This window comes from Ruditapes philippinarum, unplaced genomic scaffold (assembly GCF_026571515.1).
Source record: "Ruditapes philippinarum isolate M1 unplaced genomic scaffold, ASM2657151v2 ctg3099_1_1_1_1, whole genome shotgun sequence".
NCBI lineage: Eukaryota > Metazoa > Mollusca > Bivalvia > Venerida > Veneridae > Ruditapes > Ruditapes philippinarum.
This window is the reverse complement of record NW_026856147.1, coordinates 141887-167899: the sequence shown is the minus strand read 5'-3', so window position 1 is coordinate 167899 and position 26013 is coordinate 141887. Positions and strand designations below refer to the sequence as shown.

Sequence of the window (26013 nt, the reverse complement as noted above, 5' to 3'; positions counted from 1 at the left end):
CTGTTTCAACTGGTAACCTATTGTTTCTTGTTCTGAATTTGATAAATTAAAAAGTATTGTATTTTTGGGGTACGAGAGATAAGGTTGAATTCCAAAAGACTTTTTTATTTTTTTGTAAAAAGAACTATTGCTCGATTCATTTATCTTTGAATGTCATTCATTTAAGAAAAGATCATTCCAAACATTGTTTAAACCGCTTTTATTAGTATTGATTTTGAATTATAAATCCACGGATATTTACAATTGATTTGGTATTAAACCTTTTTTGCTCTGAAGGAGACGCGCCAAAAATGAATTTTTTCTTTCCCTGATATCTACGGACAATGGCATGCATCCCTTTTCACCGTATCTGAAATAACTGGCTGTCGAACGTTTAAGTTTAAGGATATGTTTTAAAAATTTGAGTTGTACGCGTTCAATAACGTCAAGACTACCGTATCCCCAATTTTCAGAACCGTAAAATAATACTTGTTTAACAGTTTTGTTAAAAAGTTCAATTTGTAAGTAAATTGGTAAATTTATTTTTCTGAATTTCTGAATTTCTAATCAGGCTGTACATCGATCGTGTAGCTTGTTCTGCAATATGTGTCTTAGTTTTAATGAACGAACCACTTCTATTAAAAAATATGCCGAGGTACTTATATTCATTTACAATTTCGATTGGTTCATTTTTATAAGTGAAATGATAATTTCGTTGTCTCCCTTCTGGAAATACAACTATCTTGGTTTTAGAAGTTCAATAAGGCGAAAAAAAGTTAAGGTCGGCTGGAATTTAAGAGGGTCAGCGGAAACCGAAACTGAACTTTATTTTTATCCTAATTAACATTGGTTGTAAGTGCCTTTGCAATGAAAATTATTTTTTTTGTTCACTTCACAAAATATTTGTTTTACAATTTCAAAATTTTCACGATAGTAGAAATCTGAAGGCGTGCTGCTTTAACATTAAATATCAATGAAAACTTCCTTTATATCCTTTACTTACCTGTTATGCACTTAATCATATTACTGATTATGAATATATTATGTATTTGCATTGATTTATTTTGCCAATACCTGATAAATCTAGATTAGAATGAAGACGGTATATTTTACTTCCTACTAGTTTGAAAATATTTAACCAATAAAATTTGAGTAGAATAGATTTTGGAATATTATAGTCTATTTAAAATTAACATCCGGGACTACACTTGACAGATATGACTCTTTACTATACATAAATTCATATTTACAGCGCGCGGAGTTCTTGATAATTTTTTGTGTCCTTAAAAATAAAAAAAAAATAAAAATAACAAAAAACGCAATAATAATGAATACAATACCAAATAGATGTCTTATCAAGCTCACTATAGAAAATATGAAATGCTCTGCAGAGATTCGCCCTTGTTTTAATCCACGGCCTTAAGTGATGTTCATATAATACCAGACTCATGAGTGGTATTTTCTATATATGACGTTCAACTGCTTGCCATGTAATGGGGAGATACTAGATAGACATTCTATAAGAAATCCTTTTTACCGAATAATAATAAACAATGTACTAAAACATAATGAAGTTAAGAAAACAATCACTATGTTTAAGCAAGCACGTAAACATTTTTGGACTTATACACATATTTTATTATTTCTTAAAACGGAAGTAAATAAGTACTAACTTCGTAACTGTGTTGTCAAAATAAATACGTTGACAAATATTATTCATCAGACGAGTAAATTAAATGTTAATTTAGTTTCAAAAACATTTCTTTCAATACTAACAAAGAGTTACACACGTTAAGATAAATTATTCTATCATGATAAATAACGCTGGTTCATAGAATGTCTAATATTCAATCATTACAGTTGAACTAATATAAACTAACTTGTCTATCAGGTACATTGTATTAAAACCAAAAACAAATAAAGAGAGGTAATCTCCTAAAAAAAAACCATGATAAAAAAACAAAAAACGAAAATAAACATTGTTCATTTCAAATGTTTTACAGGTTTCATATGAAGCAGATAAGTTGTTAACATTTAACAAATGTATTCTGATGACAAATGAACACATATTGTCCTCGATGTAGTAGGTATATAATATTTTAGGATAACGGATAACTAAATAGTGTTAAAGAGAATATAATTATACATATTACATTCAGTTTTCATTATCAGTCTTACAGCAGGTTCATATTATCTTATTTTCAGGTATTTGAAATACATAATTATAAGTTTATACAAAAACTTATGAAATAATAAAAAAGAAATAATGTAATTTTGGTTAATATTTGTTCTATCTAATTTATCTGTTATTTGGTTACCAGTGTAAATAAAAGCAATCACTATCAGCATGGTTAAAAATGATATAGCCCATTAAAATGACATTTTAGCAATACATGATTAATGAGAAGTCTCTTTTGTCAGAGATATTTATTTAATCTTCCTGTTTCGTCTCAATCCTTTATAAAATAATGCACGGAGTTGTACAAATATCTTCTTATGCACCGTGGTTATGGATAGATAAACAGATGATACCTTTGACACCCAAACTATACGACATTGTTTGCTTTTTTATAAGTAGCAACATAAAAGATTAATTAAATAAAGAAATTCGGAGCTACGTTATACATGTATATACTGAACAAAAAAAGAAGCTTTCAGTGTATTTAAGTGCAGTTATACACACATAAAAATTATGCCAATCAGGATTTCATAAGTTGATTTATATGTATTGATAGAGTATAAATATCGCAAGTTTTTGTGAGTGGTTATTCAAATGAAAGGAAAATGGTAGTTAAAATGCAGAAGGGGTAAACAAAATCATCAATTGATATCGTTTATGACCATCTTCAGCATGAAGGACTGCCTGGCATTGTTGGCACATATAACGAATCAGCATATTAATTTCGGCTCGCAGTATGCTATTCCATTCCAGAGTTAAGGCTTGAATGATGTTTGTGGAAAAGGCCGAGGTCTGATACGCTTGTCTAAAGTCTCCAACAGGTGTTAAATGAAATTTAGATCAGGCGTTTTGGAAGGCCACTCATTTATCAATACAATTTTATTCACCCTGAAGAAATTCAGTGTCCCTAGCTGCATAACGTGTGGCATTATCATTTTGAAAAAGGGTAATGTTGGCATTTTTATGAAAAAGTGAGATAACATGCCTCGCAAAAATATCATTTCAGTACCGTTGGGCATAAAGATATCCTTCGATAACGACGTGATTAGTATGAAAGCCATTTATATCAAGACAATGCCCCACCTGCAGTAGTAGGAAAAACGTTCATTTCTTCAACGGTATATTCGAGTCATGCAGTAGCTGTGGCAACTGCGCAGGTGAGTGTTCCAAATAAGGCGGTATTGGACACGAGTCTTAACGCACCGATGTCCACTACGTGGCCGATCTCTGTACACTCTGTTGCTTAAAAACGTTGCCTAAGGTGTCGAACAGTATTGATGTCAATGGCACGTACGCGAAAATGTTTGCATAATCTGGCATGTCAAAAATACTTCTGGTCCGGAGTTTACGTGAAATCGCATACAGTGGGATTCTCCTGCAAAACGAGTAAAAATCGAGTTAAAATTTGTTCTATCGGACACATAATCGTTCGCCCGAATATATGTAGCTCTTTTGACATTATTTTAGATAAACATTATATCTCCGCTTAAACACAGGGGAAGTTTTCTTTTTTTGTTCAGTATATTTATTCAAATTCAAATGATCTTTTAGCATAAAGACTTTACACTTTCACTGCATAATGATTATTTAACGTTGTGGGCGATTAAACAATATCGATTTGCGGTTTTGAATTTCGCATGCTTTGTTATTCAAAATCAAAGTGTCAATGTTCTTTTTCTATATTTAAGTACATGAAAAAATCAGACGTATTGTCCAACAAGGTTACTGGGTACATATATGACTTAATTACAAAAAGATATATCATTAAGAAAAAGTGCGAATGACAGGATTTCATGATCAATCACTATAAAAATAAACGAATCGAAATCGGGTGGCCAGAATTACATTCAAACGCTCTACCTAGTGTGTTTACCGGACGGTTAAGTACACAGGAGTTGAATATTAGCAATTATCAGTAGAGTTAAGTGAAGGCTGGTGTTCATGGCAAAATGAGTTAAAGAGTGAGGGTTAATCTCTTATGGATCAATCATTGCAATTACGCTTTTAAAAAGTTCCATTTGTTATTTTACAAGTCGGAAGTCTCTTTAACTTGTATAGTGTGTTCTTGAATAAAAACGTAGCTTATATATTTTTATTGTCACGTTCACCACTCACCATAACAAATATAATTATGACCAATCGTTTTCGCATGACATATAATTAAAATAATTGAAATAATCTTTCATAAATAGATTCTGTAATAAGCAAGTTACGGTCTAGGGTCATGGTATGTAATGTGTTCAAGCAAAACACTAAACCAAAATTAAAATTTTACCCCATACCAAGCAATATCTAATTATATATTTATGAATGCAAAACAAACACACAACTCTTTTAGCGACATTATATTAAACAAAAAAGCATAGTATGTAAGACCTATATCTTTTAAGAACAGTGCGTTTGTAGTAGGTCACATGTTAAGCGCGTATTTATCTTAATATTTTTTTTTGGAGGAGCACTTATTTCTATCATCGCGTTCCAAAACCATTTCAGTTGTATTACGGCGGGCGGTTGACCTAAACAGTGTTCCTGGTTTTTGTATCAGTACCAACCGATACGTGTTCTTTGTAATTTACTGCTAAACATAAATATTCTCTACCGAACAGCTATTAATGAACAGGAACGTCGCCAAATGCTCGAATTTACTTACTCATAATCCGTAGACCTACCAAAGATGTTCAGCACGTTACCTGGCCATAACCCTAGACTCCCCTTTACCCCAATCGATCTGAAATTAAACTAAAATACTGTCATAAAGATTGTGTATACATGATTGTAACTAAATTAATTAACTTAATTTATTTCGAAAAATAAAATAATAAATCGAGAGTATATAGCGCTTATATTGATACACCTTATCAATTGAAGTTTGGTTTGTATTTCACAGTGAACATGTCATCGGATCAATTTCTGAGCGTCATTTTGACTGTGCATTACAAAGCAAAGCGAAAATTTAGATTTGTGAATTGATTGACAAAATACTAAGGGCACACCAAACTGACTACTATATACATGATTAGATATAATGGATCTGCGCATGATTCAATATACCATAGCTTGTTATAATAAAATATATCAAAGTTGAAAATGATGTCGTAGATGTATATCATAAAGTATACCATAGCTATACATGGCGAAATATACCATAGCTTAACCTGATGAAATATACTATAGCTACTTAAACAAAGAGTACACACACATATCAGCAAACTATACACCTTAAAAAAGAACATTAAATAAACAATTATTTGGAGGCTCAAATAAATTTCTTGAATTTATGCGTGCAATTTGCAAGTTGTTAAAGATCATTTTTCATTTTGAAGAAAGTAAGCGTAAGGTGCGTAAGACCGGAAGTAGATGGTGTCGTGCCAGTACGTTTACTTTAACTGTTTTCGGTTGTTGTACAGTTACATTATAGTAAATTTGTTTACAAACTTAAAAATGTTAGTATTATTAGTATTTTGAAACAACATTTCTAAGCCTCTTATATTCATTTAGATTTGACACAGTGTTTAATGCTTCAAACCTACACCACGTACTATTTTACACCAATCTTTACAGAGCCAAAAAACCTAGCTTTTTGGATTCTTCACAATCGGGTGAATTCGAAGAAATCGCAAACACACGATCTATTACACAGAGCCCAAAACAGTTCTGTATAAGATCATCAGTTTCGTGTTTCCTTTCTGGCTTTCCATCTGCTGTCGAAAATTGTATGACTGCGTGGGAAGATGCAATGTAAAGCTTGCCTTGGTACAAACATGCTGATTCTGGCTGAAACAATGGGTCTTCACACTTTCGTTTCCAGATACCTTCCGCATTTTGAAAACCAACGCATTTCAGAGATTTTGTTGTTTTATTGATAATGAAAACGTTGCTTTTTTCAAAATCATAAATTGTAAAGACGTCTTTAGAATCCAGACTTGTCTCCATTCTCATGGATTTGATTTTCTTTCCCTTTTTATCAAGAATGACATATTCCGTTTCGGTCCCAATAGCAAACTGGGATTTTGTTTTTGAATAATCAAATCCCGTGACTTTTGAAATATCCAGTTTAAAGTTAATAGTATTTTTCACTTCAAATGTCTTGTCTGTAACTTTAACTGTTTCAATTGACGTTTCCGTCTTGTTGAGTACCGCTATCATATCATCTGTCATTTCCACAATGCTGATAACAGCGTCTTTGTGGTAGTTGTTAGTACACTGAATCTTTCCGTCCAGACCACAAACAAAAATACTTGAATGATTTTGGCTTAAAAGTCCAATTCTATTCAAACCGATTGGAATAAGCTTTGTGAATTTAAATGAGGTATTTAAACCACCTGGAAACTCAGTCAGCGTTACTGTTTTATTAACTAAATACCTTGCCTCCCGTTCTTGATTTTCATTTGTTAAACTTACTTCTTCATAATCTTGTAGCTTACCTTCTAGTTTATCTGGTTTACTTTTCCAACGGAAAAACCTTTTTCGTGGTTTTTCTTCTTTTGCCGTCTCATTTTGATCGCCTTCTGATTTCCGATTGTCTTCAGGTACTTGCCAACCTGACTCATTACTTGAACTACTCTTTTTACGTGGAATTACTTTTGGTTTTACATAAGAGACTTCATCCGAATCAACTATCTTACTTTCGGGTTTCGGAGGTATGACTGGCGGTGGTTCCTCAAAAATTGTCTCATCGGGCTTTGTTTTATTTTCCGTACCTTCTGTTGGCCCCAGCTTCTCGTAATGATCATTTGCATACAAACTGACTTCTCCAATCTTGCTCTCTGGCATGAGTATTACTTCCTTCAATTTTTTTGAAGCATGAAAACCTGATTCAGGACAAGATTCATGATCAGCAATGTCATCTAGTTTCTTCATGATCTCTTCCAATTCTGCTTTGAATTTATCAAGATCATCTTCTTTTGCTGAAGATAACTTATCGAGGTGTTCATTTATCATTTGTGTTGTAGTCTTGAGTTTTTCTTCGTCTTTATTACACATTTCAAGAAACAAAGTGTATTTTGCTTCCAGAGATAAAAGTGTGTTATCTCTCATTTTAGTGATTTTTTCTGACAGTTCGTTATAAAAACAATGAATTTGATCACTTACTTTTTCTTTGGCATCTTCTGCTTTCCTTTTGTATACGTCAATATAGTTGTTCTTTCTCTGAGCTTTTTGCTTCTCCATTAAAGAATCAAGTATGAGCTTTTCAACTCCCGCAGTCAGTTTTTCAAGTTCCTTAACAGGTACTGAGGCCTTTGCTTTTTCCATACTGCATTTGAAACATAGAAGTTCTTTTGTGTCAACGCACGCTGCTATTGCTACTTCATCAGTGTGGGTTGAGCACATTGCATTGTAACTGTGCAGCTTTTCCATTTTGTAAGCTTACCTGAAAAGAAATATGCTAAATATCAAATACATAAATCTCTTTTATTTTGCCGATAAAAAGCGTAAATATAGATTTTTATCTAGAGATTATGTCGTAATACTGCTAATACTGCATCAAGATACTTGAATATATTCTCAGTAAAAGTGTTTCTTGTAAGAGAATATATATTATGCATAGACCAGTTTAGACAAAATCTCGCAACACTTATTATCCCTGTAACTTACAAAAATATTGCGTATTTCTCAAGTTGAAGATAAAGTCTAAGGCTTGTTTGTACCACCTTATGTGTACACTTGTCGACACTTTCATATTAATGTGAACAAATTTTATCAGATTTCGAAAAAAGATACAAGAAGATTGCAATCGCGAAAATTGCTATGCACCAGCATTAATACAACACTAAATATTGGGGCCAGAAGATTTTGTTTTTGTTTCTAACATTAGATTTTGCCAAAATGTCGTTATCTCTAGTAAAGTAATGGCTCCATGTCATATTTCAGCCTTTCAAATGAAATCTACAAATGTGTCAAACGTTAATAAACAAAAGCGATAATATACTAATCGTTCCAAAATGAAAGTTTTCTTACTTGATGAAATCTTTAGTATTTACTGCATAACATAGTTGAATTAAACTTAGAAATACAGTAACAGTTAGTTTTCTTAAACACTTCTTTTCAATTAAGCATTTCTAATTTCAGAATACGCAAAAAAGAAACTAATGATTTAATATATTAATTATGTACATGGTGTGATCATAATTCCCTTGCTCAAATATGCTCAAATAATTTCAAAAAATATCCCAGCAAACGCTAGTACTCTTGCGAGCGGTCATGATCTCAAGTAATTTCATAAGATTTTCTGAAAAGCAAACACATCTTTTTCCAGAGGCATGGCCTTTAGAAAACTCTCACGGTCTCACCTATTGAATTTCTTTTTTAAGAAAAATGCATAACAAGGGGACCATTAGCCCACACTCGCTCACTTGAAGACAGACATTTATTTGTGTAAAAGTAGTAGGAGCTACAGTACGCTCACCGCGGGTTTTGCTTTTTCCGCGATACCACCGCGGACGATTTTTTTTTATCGCGGATAAACGCGGGGGTTCGTCCGCGATGAGAAGCCTAATTTCCCCGCGATCCCCGGTGTTTAGTTGTTTCCACCGCGGACAAAAATTCTGACGACCGTTCTGCATTCTTCGATAAAATCGGTCACCCGTTTCCCGCAGGGGAACGCCATGGTCAGTTGGTCAGTATAAATTAACCTCCAAAAATAATAGACGTTTTATTATTTTTTAACGTCATCTTTTTTACACAATGACTTGAAATTATTTTATTGACCACAATCGTCTCCTTAAATGTTATTATACGTGAAATTATTTGAACGGAATTTGAAATAAAAATAATTACAGCTGTACCTGTTTTTGTTGTTGTTTTTAATATTGAATTGTATGTACTTAAAACTACATGTTGTCTACAAATACTATTATTCCTATGAACAATAATATCTTAAAATAAAAATAAAATGAAATAGTTTTAACTTGAACATCGGTCGATGGAAGTTCTTAGAAAATAACTGCCATGTGCTTGTTTGTCTTATATACATGTATGCACATGCATACTGTTCATAATAAAATAACAAAAAGTATAACGTCAAGTTTAACAAAATTCTGCAAAAAAATCTATAAAAAAAATAAAAAAGAATAAACAAACAAACTACATGTACTAAAACAAAAATGAAAATAAACTCCAACAGTTGATACAAACTTCAAAACATATACATTACGCTCACACCTGTAATTAGATAAATCAAGAATATCATTTAATGTATATTTTGGTGAAATAAACGCTTTCTTTTAATGTTCCAAATAAAATATAAGACTTTATGATCAACATGCAAATAAACAGAAACAGTAAAACGCATCTGACAATTGAAAGAGACGTCCTGGAATATTGCCTGAATAAATTGTTGAGGGTTACGTTTTCAAAGTTTTTAAATAAGAAACAAAAGCTGGCATATAAATTGTTGCAGTATCTTTTTCATAAATGTCATATGCCGAATTTTTCATTATTTGACTTCTCACTACCGTGAAATTGCGACGACAATGATTTATATTGATGTCGAATACATATTATACATTACCCAACACAATAACAAGAAGAAGAACAAGAAATACACTACATTTGTACATGTACTTTTATTACAACAAAAAGAAAACAAACAAACAAATTTTACATATAGTTATATGTACAGTACATGTTACAGTACGTACGTATACTGATGTTTAAATAAAGTAATTAATTTTTAAAATTTAAGGTTTCCACCGCGTTGACCGGTGTTTGACCGCCGCGTTCCTCCGCAATTTACCACTGCGTTCCGCGGTGGAAACGGTTTCAGCCGCCGATTTATGTCCGCGGTGGTGAAAATTTTCTGTCCGCGGGGTCACGCGGACAATATCTGAGCAAATTTTCGTCCGCGGTAAACCTCATCCGCGGGGTCACGCGGGTTTTGAAAAGGCCGCGCTGAGCGTACTGTAGCTAGTATTTATTATAAGAATTTGAATGATGTTGGTCACTAGATCATACTTCATGCAAGATTCATCTTTTAATTAAACTATATACATGGTCCTAATTTCATAATTGCATATCAAAAACAAGAAAGTAGGTCAATATTTAGGTCATTTGATATCAATTTTCAGTTCTACACCTGAAAATGTACACATTGTCAAAATGTACTAGCTATATATATAGAAAGCCAAAGGATATCACTTCATCAAAATATAGGTAAGATGATACCAAAGTTCAAATTTACATAATCCATATAGTGAAAATCTATGGCCTAGGGACAGAGCCAATTTGTACCCTAGGGCAAAATTTTTTACAAACTTGGTAGAGGCCTACTAGACAATTTTATATGCCAAATATCTCACTTCTAACCTTTGTTATTTTAATGAAGACGCTTTTTGTATTTTCTTACAACATACCTTATCGTGAAAATCTTCGTCACCCGAGATGGGGCCAATTTTCATACTACATGTATATGCAATTTTGTTACATCTTTGGTAGAGGACCTATAGATCATTAGTTATAAAGACTGTTGACAAGTTATATGGCCCTATATAAACGGCTAGGGTTGTCGTGCAAACAGTCGTTTATATAGGGCCATATAACCTGTCAACAATCTTTACAACAAATTTATAATACATAAAGCATCATTTTGTGGAGAAAAAGTAAGATTTCTTCATGAATCGACAGCAGCCATGTTTATAAAACTATATAAACGATTATCCAATGAAATGTGACGTTTCAAAGTGTAGTATTATAAGATATTATATACAAAATGTCAAAGCTGTAGGTCTTGCACTTTCAGAAAAGAACATTTTTTAATAAATGTACATAGTGAAAATCAATGATCCCCTTTTGGGCGGGGCGAATTTTGACTTTAGGGCTTTACTTTGAGCAATCTTGGTCGAGGTTCAATACACAATATATCTTGCCAATTATCTAACCTGTAGTCTTTGTTAGTTCAGAGAAGAAGTTTTTTTTTCAATTTTAATTATATATACTATATATAACTATAAACCTATGACTCGTGGATGGGGCTAATATTAACACTAGAGACAAAATTTGAACAACTTTGGTAGAGGACCTATTGATTATAATATATACCTAATACCAAAAATCCTAGGCCTTGTAACTTCAGACAAGTAGATTTTAAGATTAACTTTGTATTAATAATGAAAATCAATGACACCCCCACCCTACGGGTAGTGGATAAGTTTGATTTCAGGGCTATAACTGACTATCTTGGAAGAGGTCTACCATACAATGCCTTATGAAAAAAATATATTTGCTATAGGCGTTGTTAATTTTAGAATATTTTTTCTTGTAATTACTTTTGGATGCCGTGGCAACCAGATTTCTGTATGGAATCAAATTTCTTGGAAACAACTTTGGAAGACCTTAACAATATTAGCCTGCTGTTATAATAAGATAATCCATAAAACAACATTTACAATCATGTGAAATGAATTTAACTAACTTTCTATTAATTTATTTAAATCATCCATTTACATTAATGTATTATTTCCACGTTGTATAATATATAATATGAGGAACTTAGACAGAAATAGGTTTACAAATATTATAAAATGTCGTTATATCCCACCAAAGAACTGCACCGTCTTCCGCGAATGTGTAAACTCTGACAAGATCTGTGAAATTTTAAAGGTTTATATTTTGTCGGGATTTGTAAACTTGTTAATCAATCTAGCGCTATATCGTGTATTTGTCATTTGAGACATTATTTGTCCTCCTTTCTATTATATCTATTTTGTAAAGGTTTTAAGGTAGTAAGATTTTTAATTCTATTTAGGTAGTGGTTTCGAACGTTTTCAACGAAATAAAATACTTTTAAGAAGTAATGCCCCAACGGTTACACGTTTAAACGGATTCGTTTCGATTTTCATTCGTAAATGTGTACGATATTTTTTACCGTTAAATCGAAATGACCATATTGTCTTACAAAATATCTTAATCAGTGCCTGTAATCCTGAATTTTATCAATTCAAATTGGTTTATTCCAAAGTAAAAACGGAAAATGGGTGTTTACAACCCTCCACACAGCATCACCTTGCAATAATCGCTAGTGACAATACATTTTTTGCAATGTTGATTTGCCTTTGATCTTTCAAAAGAGCGAAATGGGGATACATTGCAGAAAATGTGTGCCGAAACAATCATGATGAGCCCTGAACATTGTTTATTTGTACATGAATCAAAATGGAAAGTATATCATCATTTGGCGACTCAAATACAAAGTGTAGTTTAGTTCATAGACGTACCACCGTACAAGTCTTAGTAGCAATACAGTTTAAATCATCCAAATTGCAAAGTACAAAAGACCGGTGGTGACATTTCACGTTCACGAATTCATGATTTCGAGACTTTAATATTTCATTACTTTTAGAGTGAAATGTTGAATTTTTAAATCTTGAATTCATGAATTCATCATTTCATAACTTCACGATTTCTCTTAAAAACCTGCATAAATTAAATATAATGAAATCGTAAAATAATTAAATCGTGAATTCATGAATTCACGTATTCACAATTTCATTTTTTAAAGTGAAATCGTGAATTCATGAATTCGCAATTTCATTATTTCACGATTTCACTTTAGAAAATGTAATCGTAAATTTGTGAATTCACGAATTCACGATTTCATTATTTCATTTATTCTGGTTTTAAGAGAAATCATGAAATTATGAAATCGCGAATTCATGAATTCACGATTTCATCATTTAAAGTGAAATCGTGAAATAATGAAATAGCGAATTCATGAATTCACGATTTCACAATTTCAATAATCTTATCTGTGACGTCAGAAATGACATGCGCGGTCAGACAATTTGTGAAAGGAAAAGCTCATTTGAATCTGTGCATATTACAGGATATCATCATGGCACGTTTTTTTTTAGCAATTTGGCAATGGTAAGTTGTTTTTATGTGATTGTTGAATTATATATCCAATATATATCTAGTTCACAGATTTTATAATCGGATTGTACATTTTGAAAAATCTTCAAACATCTTGACAGGGATGGATTTGGGCAGTTTAATCATAAAACAGTAAAGTTAATGTTATTGTTATTCTCTGGTTTTCATTTTAAAACTGTTTTTCTTAAAACTGATTATAAACTTGGCTATTGTTTCTGGGAGTTTGAATTTAATGAATGGAAAAAAAGCAACGAGCCAAAATCAGATTTTATAGATTAAAAAGAAAAAAGTATATTTGATATTCATATGAGTTCCAATAATTTAAGATTTTAATAATTCATCATTATGTGACGTAATATCTTCAAAGATTTTGCCAAAAATTGGCTCTTTTTGGTTGTTACACGCTTCCGTTAAACATTAGACAGAAATCTTTACGGGTAAAGCCCCTCAACCGACCTCCCTTGTCCTACGGCCATGAACAGCATTAAAATTTTTATTAAAGAATGTAGTGAATTAAACACTGATAGAATCTTCTTTTTTTTCTATTTTTCAGATTCTGACATTGTCGCATGTAAAAGGATATTATGGCGTATTCACAAGACCCGCAGCGAATCATGAAACTACAATGCAAGTTATAACCCATTATTTCACCATGGGATATAAGTACAAAGAAATATAAAGTGCTCTTTTAGTTGTGCATAGAATAAAATTGAGTTTAAGACATTTGAAAAGAGTACTTAAATCTCTAAATTTACGTCGAGGGATCCCTGACAGCATGATTGACGATACTTCAGGATTTTTCAGGGAGTGGGAAGTGTATTGGGTACAAAACAATGTGGAAACGACTAAGGCTGAAGTATGGACTAAGGATGTGTCGTTTTACCGTTCTTCGATTAATGTGGATTGCTGATCCAGCTGGAATGGAAAGGCGAAAGAGAAAGCGATTACTCTGACGACAATATTCTTGTCCTGGTCCTTATATTTTGTTTGGCATATTGAAGGATATGACAAAATAAAGTCATTCGGATTCGCTATACATGGTCAATTGATGGATATAGTAGGCGAATCTTGTGGCTGTCTGTTGGAACAAGAAATAACGATCCAAAAATAGTTATAGATATTTTCTACAAACCGTTGATAATTTAGGCGCCATTATTTCAACTTTAATTCGTAGTGATCGGGGCACAGAAAACGTAATAGTTCGTCAGCTACAGATATTTTCAGACAAGGCCATGATGATGCCCATTCAGGACGAAGACGCTTTTTAGTGGGCAAAAGTACTTGAAACCAAAGGATAGAGTCTTTATGGGCAGTGTTACGCCGACAAGGCATGGATTTCTGGATCAACTTATTCAAAGATATGCGTTGCACAGGTCTTTATAATGATGCAGATATTTTTCATCGACAATTTTTATTATATTGTTTCATGCGATCTTCAAAATTTTATGACAAAACTTGCATCAGTTGCATGACATTTCATCTTGTTCAAAGAAAGATGGTTCTCAAGGAAAAACTGAGATCTTGTTTACCATACCCGAGTTGAAAAAGAAGAAAAGTTATCACCACAATGTTCACCATGGTGATATAGACATATGTAAAACATTATATATGCGGCAACCAAACACGTCGGGCTGTTTGCCTGAATTTATTAACTTGTTTGATTTGATAAGTTTTAACAGTAGAGTGGAACTGATGAATACTGAAGCTGCTTTTTATCTTTATATATCTATCATATAATTTATTGATCGAATGTAACAATATAAGTTTTCATCTTTACATAATTTATGTTTATGTTTATAATGTATTTAATATTTTAGCTTCTTTGTACTTAAGTGCAGGGTAAGCGTTGGCAACTTTAAATTTGTCCGTCGTAATAGTACGTCATTTATTCGTAAAACAGTTTCTATTTAAAGCACACTAAATAGCGGTTTCAGTCTTGTTATGGCTTTGTCGAAAAATGTTCCACTTTTTTATGATTTTGGCTACACTTCAACAAAGGTAAAGTAAAAAAAGTTAAAAGCTCACTTACTTTTGCAGCTATTAATGTGACAGATTCGATTTACTTTAGGTATTTTATATATACAGTGTGGCGAGTCATTAACATTAAATTATTTATAAGGAGATTCAATTGTCATTATAATTGTCATGTCAGTTACACTGATAGCTTAAATACCTACGTTAATCTGAAAATGTCCATTAAAATTTCTTTTTTCGTCGACTACTTGTTTAAAATTTTGAGCGTTGTAATTCAGAACTCTATCACTACCGCACAAAAAGTACTATCACTTTGTAAAAATTTTATCCATTCTTGTACATTATTATAATAAAGGCATTATTAGCTGTAACGTCTTAGTAGTCGTTACAGGAATGCTGTGGTGTTTCACAATATCCTTTTTTTATTTTAGAAGTGAAATACCATTTTTTTTTTTTCATAACAATGTCATCGGATAAGATTTTTAGATTTTACATTTTGGCCTACAACAAACGCATATAGGGGCTTATAGTCGTTATTAGAATATTAAAAATCCATCTAAAGTTTTTTATTATACAAATGTATTGTGGGCACAAAGCAAACAGCGTGACATCTGACAGACATTAACATAAAAAGCTTAAATGTGATTATTTTTTTATTATTAATACTGTTATCATTACTACCATAAAAGTAAAATTGAAAACAATTAAAATAACCATTATCAAACTAATCTCAAATTAAAATCTAGTGATATTTGATATTAATCATCTTGAAAGAAGGCTGCATTAGCAAATGCCATGCCACAGCATGTCAACCATCAAAGAACACATTAACTAAATGATTAACACTATGAGATAACAATGAAATCAATAAACAAAGACCAGTCGTTGATTAGTCAGAATTATTTTATCAGTTGTAAGAATAAATCATATTTCAGGTAATTCAGATTATTTTCTAAGTAACCCTTTATAACACAGCTTTGAGACAGAGTAGTTGCCTTGAAAAACCGAGTTCTTAACCATTCGGATTTATAGACCGGTCACACAAATTATCAGATACCGAGTGGATTTGAAAACCCTTTTTTCATAAAATATTCAATAATAAAAAGTGAACACAAAAAGTACATCTAAAACATTAACATTTAAATAGCAAGTGTACAACTTTAAAATTGAGATATATATGGTGGCATTTTTCCTTTTTTTTCCATTTTTTAGATAACCAATAACTAACTAGTTAATTAAGAGGTTAACTAGTTACGTTACTAGTTAACCTCTTAATTACCTAGCTAGTTATGTAGTTAACTAGTTACGTAACTAGTTAATTTTTCAATAAATAAAAGATCATAACATGTTAGTTCCTACAACTGCCATCCTTTTATTATTTTGCAACTTAATATTATGAGGTTAACTAGTTACGTAACTAGTTGACCTCCTAACTAGCTAGTTAATTAAGAGGTTAATTAGTTATGTCACTAGTTAACCTCTTAATTAACTAGTTAATTAAGATATTAACTAGTTACGTAACTTGTTAACATTTTAATTAACTAGTTAGTTAAGTGATCGATATTCTTATAGTCAAGCTAAAATGTCTTTTGAATGTGATTACACACTAAGTATTAAGAAGACTTGCAGCATCTGCTACATTTTTTCTGCAAGTGTTGCAGTTTAACAACAATGTCAATAGCACTTGGTCTTTTTGTCATATCATACATTAAACATTTCTTGACAACTTCAATAACTGCATCTGGAAATTCTTCCCCTCCTTGTAGATAACTCAGGCCATGGGGCTGCATCCCCTTTTTCATGTTTTCTTCCAGTATTTAAGTACCCTCACTATCAGAGTCATCATTATCATCATCCCCTCCATCATCAATATTCCAGATTTCTTTTCCAGTATCACCCAGTCCAGGTTCAACATTCCCTTTAAAATGTTTTTCAACTTCATTCTTGATATATGCATAAGTAGATTCATGCTTTTTCAGTCTAATTTCGTGCACTCCACCTTTTTCTTTATTTGATACTAGTAGTCTGCGAGTGCCCGACATTGACCTTACTTTGCAGGCAATTTTTATTGTCATTTCTTTATCTTGCTCAGGCTGAAAAATCAAAATATCAATACAATGCATCGTATATGGACATATTGGGTATTTCAGGAGCACACTGATATTTATAAGACAGCATTAATGGCTCAATATTGTTAACCCGAGTCCATCTGCAATTATATCGGCAACAAACTATGATAAACTATCAGTCTTAAAGAAAATTATGATAATTGTATATTTCATATTTTTACTATCTGAAATGGTGATTTAGTTTTCACTATAGCGATCATTTGACCAAGACTTGTGAAATCCTGATGACAATGGCAGACTTTATGATAAATATAAGGTTATTTCTAAAATTTGACCTTGTGTCCTAGTTTTGGGTCTGACATGACCATATTCAAATTAATCCATTAGGCATGAATGGTAAATCATTTTGACAAAGTTTCATTGACATAACATAGAATTTTAGTCTCTTGATTGTAAACAATAAGATAAACAAGATCAACAAGGAAAGGCGGCATTCAAGGAACGTAATCCCCACATGACCCAGCAACAAGAACCAGTGGCAAGGAGCCCAGGCGGTCCCCGACAAAAACAGGACAGGGCACAAGGCGGAGCACGGACAGGCTCATCACCAAAACGACAAACAACCTGTCACCGACAAGGAACACAAAGAAAACAAGCAATTGAGCGAACAATAGAAAATAATAAGGTTTATGTAAGATTTATCTTGTGTTGTTTCATCATACATAAATTCAGACTATTCTTTTTTCCTAGATCAGTGATCACATGTGTCACCTGCCGATAGCAATTTAATCATGGGCCAACTTGCTTTTTTCATTTACGAGCCATAACTCAGCTTAACTTATTCACCAATTTAATGGGTTAGACATGCTCTTGTACTTAAGGTATCAATGCCATACCCACTATTTTAATTCAAACCTGACCCTATAAGCTTCAGATCAAAGAAAAAGATGAATACATAGGTTAGATGTAGGCAACACATTCTTTTTATACTCAAGGCAAAAGCACAACTCATCCTAGATGACCATGACCTCTGACCCAGTGAACTAGCTCATGTGCATGACAATTCATGACATATGAAATTCCTCCATGAACAAAGAAGTTATGGCACGAACAAACAAATACTGAATAGCCACTTTGACAACTATCTCTAGCTCAGTGGAAAAAAATCCTTTGATCACTATGCATAATAGCTTAAAGTATAAGCAAGATACAGTACCACTAAACACAAGATTTTTTTTGCGAAACCCTCCGCCTGACTATGGAAATTATTTGTCCTCAGTAATATTAAAATCCCTCTATGCATGTAGGATTTCCACTTGGGTCATGGGTTTGCGCTGACTCTCAAGTGTGACCTTGGCCTTTGAGCAGCAGATCTGGGTGCTGTATGCGATATACCACCACCATGGTGAAATTTTGGTAAAAAAAATAGTTATCCTTTAAAGAAAGACAAAATATAGAGGACAAAGAAACGAGACAGACGCCCAAAATGGATTTTTTAAAAATTTTTTTTTTCATGTGAGTGATTAAACTTTTTTTCTGAAAAAACACAAAAAAAGCAAAAGGCCAGATGTCCCCATTGTCCACTTGTTTTATAACCGCCCCTGTGGTCGACGGGGTTTGAGTCGATATTTTTAAAATTCCCCTTTTGGGGTGGGATGATTTCCCCGGGAGATGCTTTGGGATTTAGCGCGGAGGAAGGGGTTATACTGGTGTTACTCACGGGAAAAATGTTAGGGGCTTCCCCCCAATAGATGAAAAAACTGTTGGGGAAAAGGCGGGAAAAGAAACAAAAAACAAACTTTTCATTGACATTTGGGTTTTTTCATGGGAACATCCCACCAAGTTTACGATTGTCAAGGTTAATTTGACCCCGGGGTCATGATTTGAACAATTTTGGTAGAGGTCCACAAGTCAATGCTACAGGCAAAATATCTAAGCCCTAGGCCTTGTGATTCTTAAGAAAAAGATTTTCTAAGATTTCCCTACGTAACTCTATGTAAAAATCAAGTGGCCCCTGTGTCATGGTCAATTTGATCCCGGAAGTCATGATTTCGACAAACTGGGTAGAGGTCCACTAGTCAATGTTACATGCAAAACATCTAAGCTCTGGGCCTTGGGATTCTTAAGAAGAAGATTTTTCTAAGATTTCCCCATATAACTCTATGTAAAATCAAGTGGCCCCTGTGTCAAGGTCGATTTGACCCCGGGGCTCATGATTTGAACAATCTTGGTAGAGATCCACTAGTTCATAGGGTGAAAAGTAGGTTGGGATTCTGAAAAATATGAGTAAACCCCCATCCCCCCTCCTAGAATAGACACTGAGGATGCAAGTTCGAGACGTAGATCTAGCTCCAATTACATTTTTTTCTTTCTTTTGTAAACCCCACAGAAAAACACCCCTTCTTTTTATCCACCCAAAATGAAATAATCCCTTTTAAGATTTTAGAATATTGGTGAAACCCAAAAAGTGCTGGACTAACATAAAAAAATGAGGATTCTCTCTGTGCGGACAGATTCTAAAACTGTATCGATACCTGAAAAAAATTATGTACATTTATGCATGATTATGAAAAATATAGTGTCAAATAAACTTAAATCTGAAGGAAGAGTACTTACTTAAAAAAATGAATTGGAACTCCTGTAACTCTCGCCATCTTTACTCTGAACGGAAAAGGCCCTAATCGCATGCTCAAGCATCGAGTCAGACTTGACATCGTGACGTCACAACTGTGCAGATGAAATATTGAATTCGTGAATTCATGAATTCACGAATTCATAATTTCACGATTTCACTTTAAAAAAATGAAATCGTGAATTCATGAATTCACGATTTCATTATTTCATTTATTCAGGTTTTTTAAGAGAAATCGTGAAATTATGAAATCGCGAATTCATGAATTCGCTATTGCATTATTTCACGATTTCACTTTAAAAATGAAATCGTGAATTCATGATTTCACGATTTCATTTATTCAGGTTTTTAAAAGAAATCGTGAAATTGTGAAATTATGAATTCATGAATTCACTATTTAAAAATTCAACATTTCACTCTAAAGGTAATGAAATTTAAAATCTTGAAATCATGAATTCGTGAACGTGAAATGTCACCACCGGTCTTTCGTAGCAAAGCGTCATACATAATTGTATTTCAATTACATGACAATAACGACTCAAGTATGAAGATTGCTTATAACTGAATGCTTAGATGTTAATTAAATAAATTAATATGCTCAAAGAAAGTGAGTGTGTATTAAGCGTGTTGTACATTCTTACGTCCGTCTGTTTGTCCGGGCAGACGAATTATACACAAGCTTCAACATAGACCTTAGCATACAAGGACGTTAAATAAAACGATAATTTTTGGTCCTTGTTTTACATCTTTAGTTTGAAAATATATATCAGTTTTGAGTTAACAAAAATTAAAGGGGAGGTTTTTTTAAAGATAAGAAAAGTATCATTTTCTATAAATCCACTGAGCTTGCCTAGACCAAAGCGCCCTTACAAATATACATAACATATAAAACATATAAATAATGCCTTCATTACTAAGTGATGAAAATCATCCTTTACATTGGGGTCGCGATTCATTATATGAAACAGAGCTGTACCTGAATTGCAACTGAAGTAAAGCTAGAAAATCTTTGTGTGACATTCATACGATCGAATTTTTAGATAATTCTAGATGATAATTATATAAACTAGCGGGTCATGAAAAAGGATTTGTTACCTTTAGCTATTTTGCGAGCTTCTGCAAATTGCATCTTCTTGGCTTGTGTCTAACTTATATGCGTCCTTGTACAAACAGGACTAGTCAGTCGCACCCAACAGCTATAAACACGACAATACAACAATACGGGGCAGAATAAATCGATCAAATATTATGAAACACACCCTAACCATGGATTTTATTTTACACGACTGTGAAATATCAACTCATGTAAATGTACAAAAACATGCATTTCGAAGCTTTTCATAATTAATTTTCCGAAGGAAAAACAACAACATAATATATTTATTTACCTTGATAAATAATTTCCACTTTGCAGCAAAACGGTTAACAATTCATTTAATAATATCAAATCGAAAACGTATCTTTCACGTATCTGTAAACTCTCACAAGATATATAAAAAGTATGAAGGTTTATAAATCATATCTGTCGGGACTTGAATGGTATTAAATCGATTTTAAGTATACATTTATAACGATAAAGGAAGTGATTTACGAAAGTTTTCGACGAAATAAAAACACAAATATACATTTTAGTTAATGAAATATAAAATGCATGTATCGTATAACCCAACAACACACTTTAACAACAATTAAATAACAAGACAATCAAGTTATGATATACAGATTTGTTTTCTTTTTTTTTTTTTCTTTTTTGTAAATTTTATTAATTTATCAAGTTATCAAGTTTCGAGCTTTTTATCAGCACACAATAAAGTATATATCACATACAGCATATGTACAAAAATTATCTTCAGAGTTTTCATATTCTACAAGTACATATTCCTTTAAAGGGACTCCACTGATGTTTAAAAAACTACAAACATAACATTTGAATTTCTAACATGAATGAACTGGGGCACTTTAAACAGAAATATATGCAAAGATAGTTAAGAAATATACTTTGAAATAAATTGAAAAATCGTATTTAATGCTTTTCTTAGCCCAATTTGTGTGAAACGTGTTTAAACGCTTTTCATTTTGGGTCATGTTTTACAAATTGAATAATTATTCTGCAGAAACGAAGCGCCAAATGATATGAAATATTGCAAAAATATTATTGGTCTAAATCTACATCAAATGGTACATTTATCTTGAAAAAATATTTGCAGTCCCATCATGACAAAAAACTTCAGTGGAGTCCCTATTTCAAGAAAACTTATATATCATATAGAATGTTTTATTTAGTCACTCCGCCACCATGAATTTTAAATGGCGATCTACTTTATTTACTGTTGCGTAGAGACGCCAGCTGTTCCAGTGTGATGTGTTCCAGACATGCCGGCGTCTGGAGTTCAGCCCTAATTAATGAGGGACAATTGACTTTAAGTAAGTGACGTTAAGGTTAAACAGAACGAATCAACATATTTTAATTCATCCCAATTGTGTAGCAACATATTTTAACTCATTCAAATTGTGTATCATTATATAAAAACTGAACAAAATTGCGTAGCATCATATTTTAGTTACGTGACAATGACGACAACAAGTGGGAAGATAACTTGTACATAAATGCTTTATTTTATAGGTTTGTTATGCTCACATACAATGTATGTGGCAGGAAAACAAATGTTCAGCGCTTGGTGCAGTCTTACGTACGTTCTTTTATTCGGCCATACGAATTTAACAACAAAGGTTAAAGGTCTTGACAGTATGATGTTCACAAACTGTAGTTTTGGGTTTTAAATGGCATTTTGGGGTTAAAGATGTGACAGTTGGACCATAATGTCGGGTTTAAATACAAAAATGAAATAATAAGATCATTATGTTGCTCTGGAACCTGTGTTCATCAGTCTGGGGAAAAGCTAGACAAAAATTGAATTTCAATTAAATTTACACAGTTTAAAGCCTCAGTCTCACTTACTCCCGGCAGAGCCCAGGACCATCCCGGTAAGTAACCGGGATGATCCGGGCCGGACGATCCGTGATGAAATTATTGTTGCGGTCACACTTACCCCGGCAGCACTACGGTAGTTCCCTACTAACCACCCAGGATGCGCTCCGGATCATCCAGGCAGAGCCCAGGTGAAGCTACGGTTCATGCCGGTGCTTCCCCGGTCGTTCCCGGATGAGGCCGGAAGAGCCCCGGTTGACCCAGGCAGAGCCCCGGTCGATCCAGGCAGAGTCCCGGCAGAGCCCAGGACGATCCAGGCAGAGCCCCGGTAGAACCCCGGTGGATTGAAAACGCCCGAAAATGATAACATTGATACATAACTTTTATTTAATATAATATCTTTTGTTCCAGAATAGTAATTCATAATGATTTTCTGAAAAATCCTTATGCCATACTGGATAGAAGGGAAATGGGAAGGCTTTTAATACAAGCAAGTTCAATCATCGCAAATTGTCGTTATTCTTTTGAAATGATCCGGGCTTTGCCGGGGCTCTACCGGGATCAACCGTAGCTCTATCTTTATCCTCCGGGGCTCTGCCTGTAGTTACCGGGGCTCTGCCGGCCTATACCGGGGCTCTACCGTAGCTCTACCGTAGCTCTACCGGCTATATCATACCCCAGATCATCCCCGGTTTGTGCCGGCAGAGCTACGGTGCTTTCCCGGTATAACCTCGGTCGTTCACGACAGAGCTAAGGATGAAGCCGGCAAAGCTATACCTTCCCGGATCATCCCGGACCACCCCGGTGATATTAAATATTTTATTCCATCCGTGGTCGAGTCCCGGATGTTCCCGGATCATCCAGGACGTTGCCGGCAGAGTTACGGATGTACCCCGGTTGTTCCCGGTAGTACCCCGGTCGTCCCCGGATCACCCCGGACGTCTACCGGGGCTCTGCCGGGATGTAAGTGAGACTGTAGCTTAAGAAACCATTGAGATAAAGTGCAGCATCTTATAACTATAATCCTACCTTGTTTTAAGTTTTTGGCCCTAATTTGATAAAACTTGCTCACAATATATGTCCTAAACTATAAATTATGTTTCATTTAAAATTCAAACATCTACGCAGAGAAGTCAGAGGAAGTGCAGAGTAAAGGGACCATAACTGAGAGTTATTTTTAACAACATTTATGATAATTGTTCAGGATAGTCGTCCGGAGAATAACTTGAAAAATACAGAATGATAGAAAATAATAGTTTTAGGCATACGGTTTATATTACATTTCTTTTTAATGCATTGTATTTGATAATGATTATCCAGAGAAAAAAATGAAGAAAAAATGAGTTTTCTTCACATGATGAGGTTATTAAAATGAAAATGCATTTAAAAAAACATGATCCTATCTAGCCTTATATTTGACTCATCTCTCTGTAATACTTATGTTTTAAAATAATATTTGTCTATAGTATAACTCCTTAATATCAATCAATGTTAATTTATCTCATTGAAAAACAACAAAAAAACACAAAAAACAAACCAGTCCTTTCTCCTTTTTAAAAACATGTGTTGTCCATTTATCATTTGTATATCCTTGTTAAATTGCGAATCTTATTTCATAAAATAAACTATAATTTTTACACTGAATGAAGCTAATCAACCAACCTTTATCAAATATTTTACTCAACACGGGGCTATAAATTCAATGTACATGTATGAAACTCTGTTGTAATGGCTCCAAAACTTTTCAAAATAATCTTCGTTCACATGATAAAAGATGATTGGGTTAATGGAATAAAGTTAGTTCAACTTTTCTATTTAATGAACTTAGCCTAACTTGTCTACAAACTGATAAAACATGATTAAATTGACAGGCTTCAACATATATCGTAGCGTACCATGAAGATTAAACAAGCATTTGTGAAACGGTTAAGTATTCGCACGTAGTTTAAACAACCAAATATATTTGCTGTGTGACGTTGTACCTATAGCTTATCACATTTTTTTTTCTATTACAAAAAACGCTCAATATATTTGCAAACCGGTGCGATCAAAGTTTTATTTTGATTAATAAAATAATGACCGGGCTGATTTATTTTTAAACCTACATGCATACATGCGTCTAAAATGTCAGTTAAGTGGAGCGGCGACCTAGTGGTTACTGTGTCTGCCTCTCGACCTAGGGGTCATGGGTTCGAACCCTGTTCGGATCTCGACCATGTTTTTTTCTTCATATGCCACCATGACTGGCTTGTTCAGTGAAGAGGACTCGAAAGTGCTTAATATAAGGTGCAATAACTTGTTGCGCAATACAGCTTCAATAAATGTGTTTAAACTAAGCCAAAGCCACGTCATATTAGTATTCGTTCTTGTACTTTATCAATTGTCTAAAATATATGCAAATGTTCCTTTGGGATTATCCCTTTCAGTTAGTGAGCATTATCTTTTGAAAATGTACTTTTTGATAACAGCAAGTCTAGGTCTTATTTTCTGGAAAGAACTTTGACATGCCTTTGTCGATTCATATGTTACAAAGTGAAAAAGAGGATAGCTTATAACAATATTTATTATAAACAAGTCATGATGACAATGTTTTTTAAGAACTACTAACATTATGCAAGGTCTGAAAGAGTATGTAGATGCTCTAAAATAAATAATGCTTGTTCGTTATTTTCTGAACGTTTTGCAATTTTTCACTATGGTTGTTGTCAGTGAGTCTTGTCCTGTATGTATAGGTAAGCATGTGTGTACTGAACATTAGTTAACGTCAAGTTTACCCGGCACAGCGCTGGTGGATAATGGTGTTCTTTCACGTAGTGGAGTATAACAAGAAGAAAACGGTAAGACACCAGGGATACAGCGAGAGAAACGTTTTCATTTATAATTTTTAAACATTTTGATACTCAATTATTTAATTAACAGTACAAAATCCCAAAAGTACAAAAAGATGAATTGAATTTAAAGAAAATAAAGTCCAATATTCTAGAAGGTTTGAAACCGTTACGCAAACAATATTTTGTTGTTGTTCTTGTTGTTGTTTGTATGTTGTTGACTATGTTAATAGTTTTATATTAAAGTTGTTATAGAAATAATCTTATTTTAATAGTGATGGGAATCGGATGAAATTTGTCCCAATCGATCATCGGATAAGTCGAAAGGGACATAATCGATACGTTTTCGAATAAAGTCGCGTTAAAAAGAAAAAGGGAAGTAACATTTCTTCCCAAGGCACTTGATTATATTCAGTAACATGAACTTCATTTAGCAACAACACAGTTTTAACCGTATATAGTCATAATGTAACGAAATAGATTTTATTTTTCAATGGATGTCAAATAATAACATTCACATCACATTATATTACTATTGTTTACATCACTTATTGATC

At 33.2% G+C, this 26013-nt stretch overlaps 1 protein-coding gene across 3 annotated transcripts; it reads right to left on the bottom strand.

Annotated features, from left to right (window-relative positions):
• Nucleotides 1-1520: 1520 nt before the first annotated feature.
• Nucleotides 1521-24425, bottom strand: LOC132745577 (uncharacterized). 3 transcript variants are annotated; one of them, XM_060734524.1, is made up of 2 exons: nucleotides 24291-24425; nucleotides 1521-7529 (listed from the first exon to the last, which is right to left on the bottom strand). In XM_060734524.1, the coding sequence occupies exon 2, from the start codon at nucleotides 7514-7516 to the stop codon at nucleotides 5714-5716; it is 1803 nt and encodes a 600-aa protein (XP_060590507.1). In that variant the 5' UTR covers nucleotides 7517-7529; nucleotides 24291-24425; the 3' UTR covers nucleotides 1521-5713. The 3 variants fall into 3 exon arrangements, with proteins under 3 accessions (XP_060590507.1, XP_060590508.1, XP_060590506.1); XM_060734525.1 differs by having other exon boundaries at nucleotides 24166-24301; XM_060734523.1 differs by lacking the exon at nucleotides 24291-24425 and adding an exon at nucleotides 21088-21220.
• Nucleotides 24426-26013: the final 1588 nt, after the last annotated feature.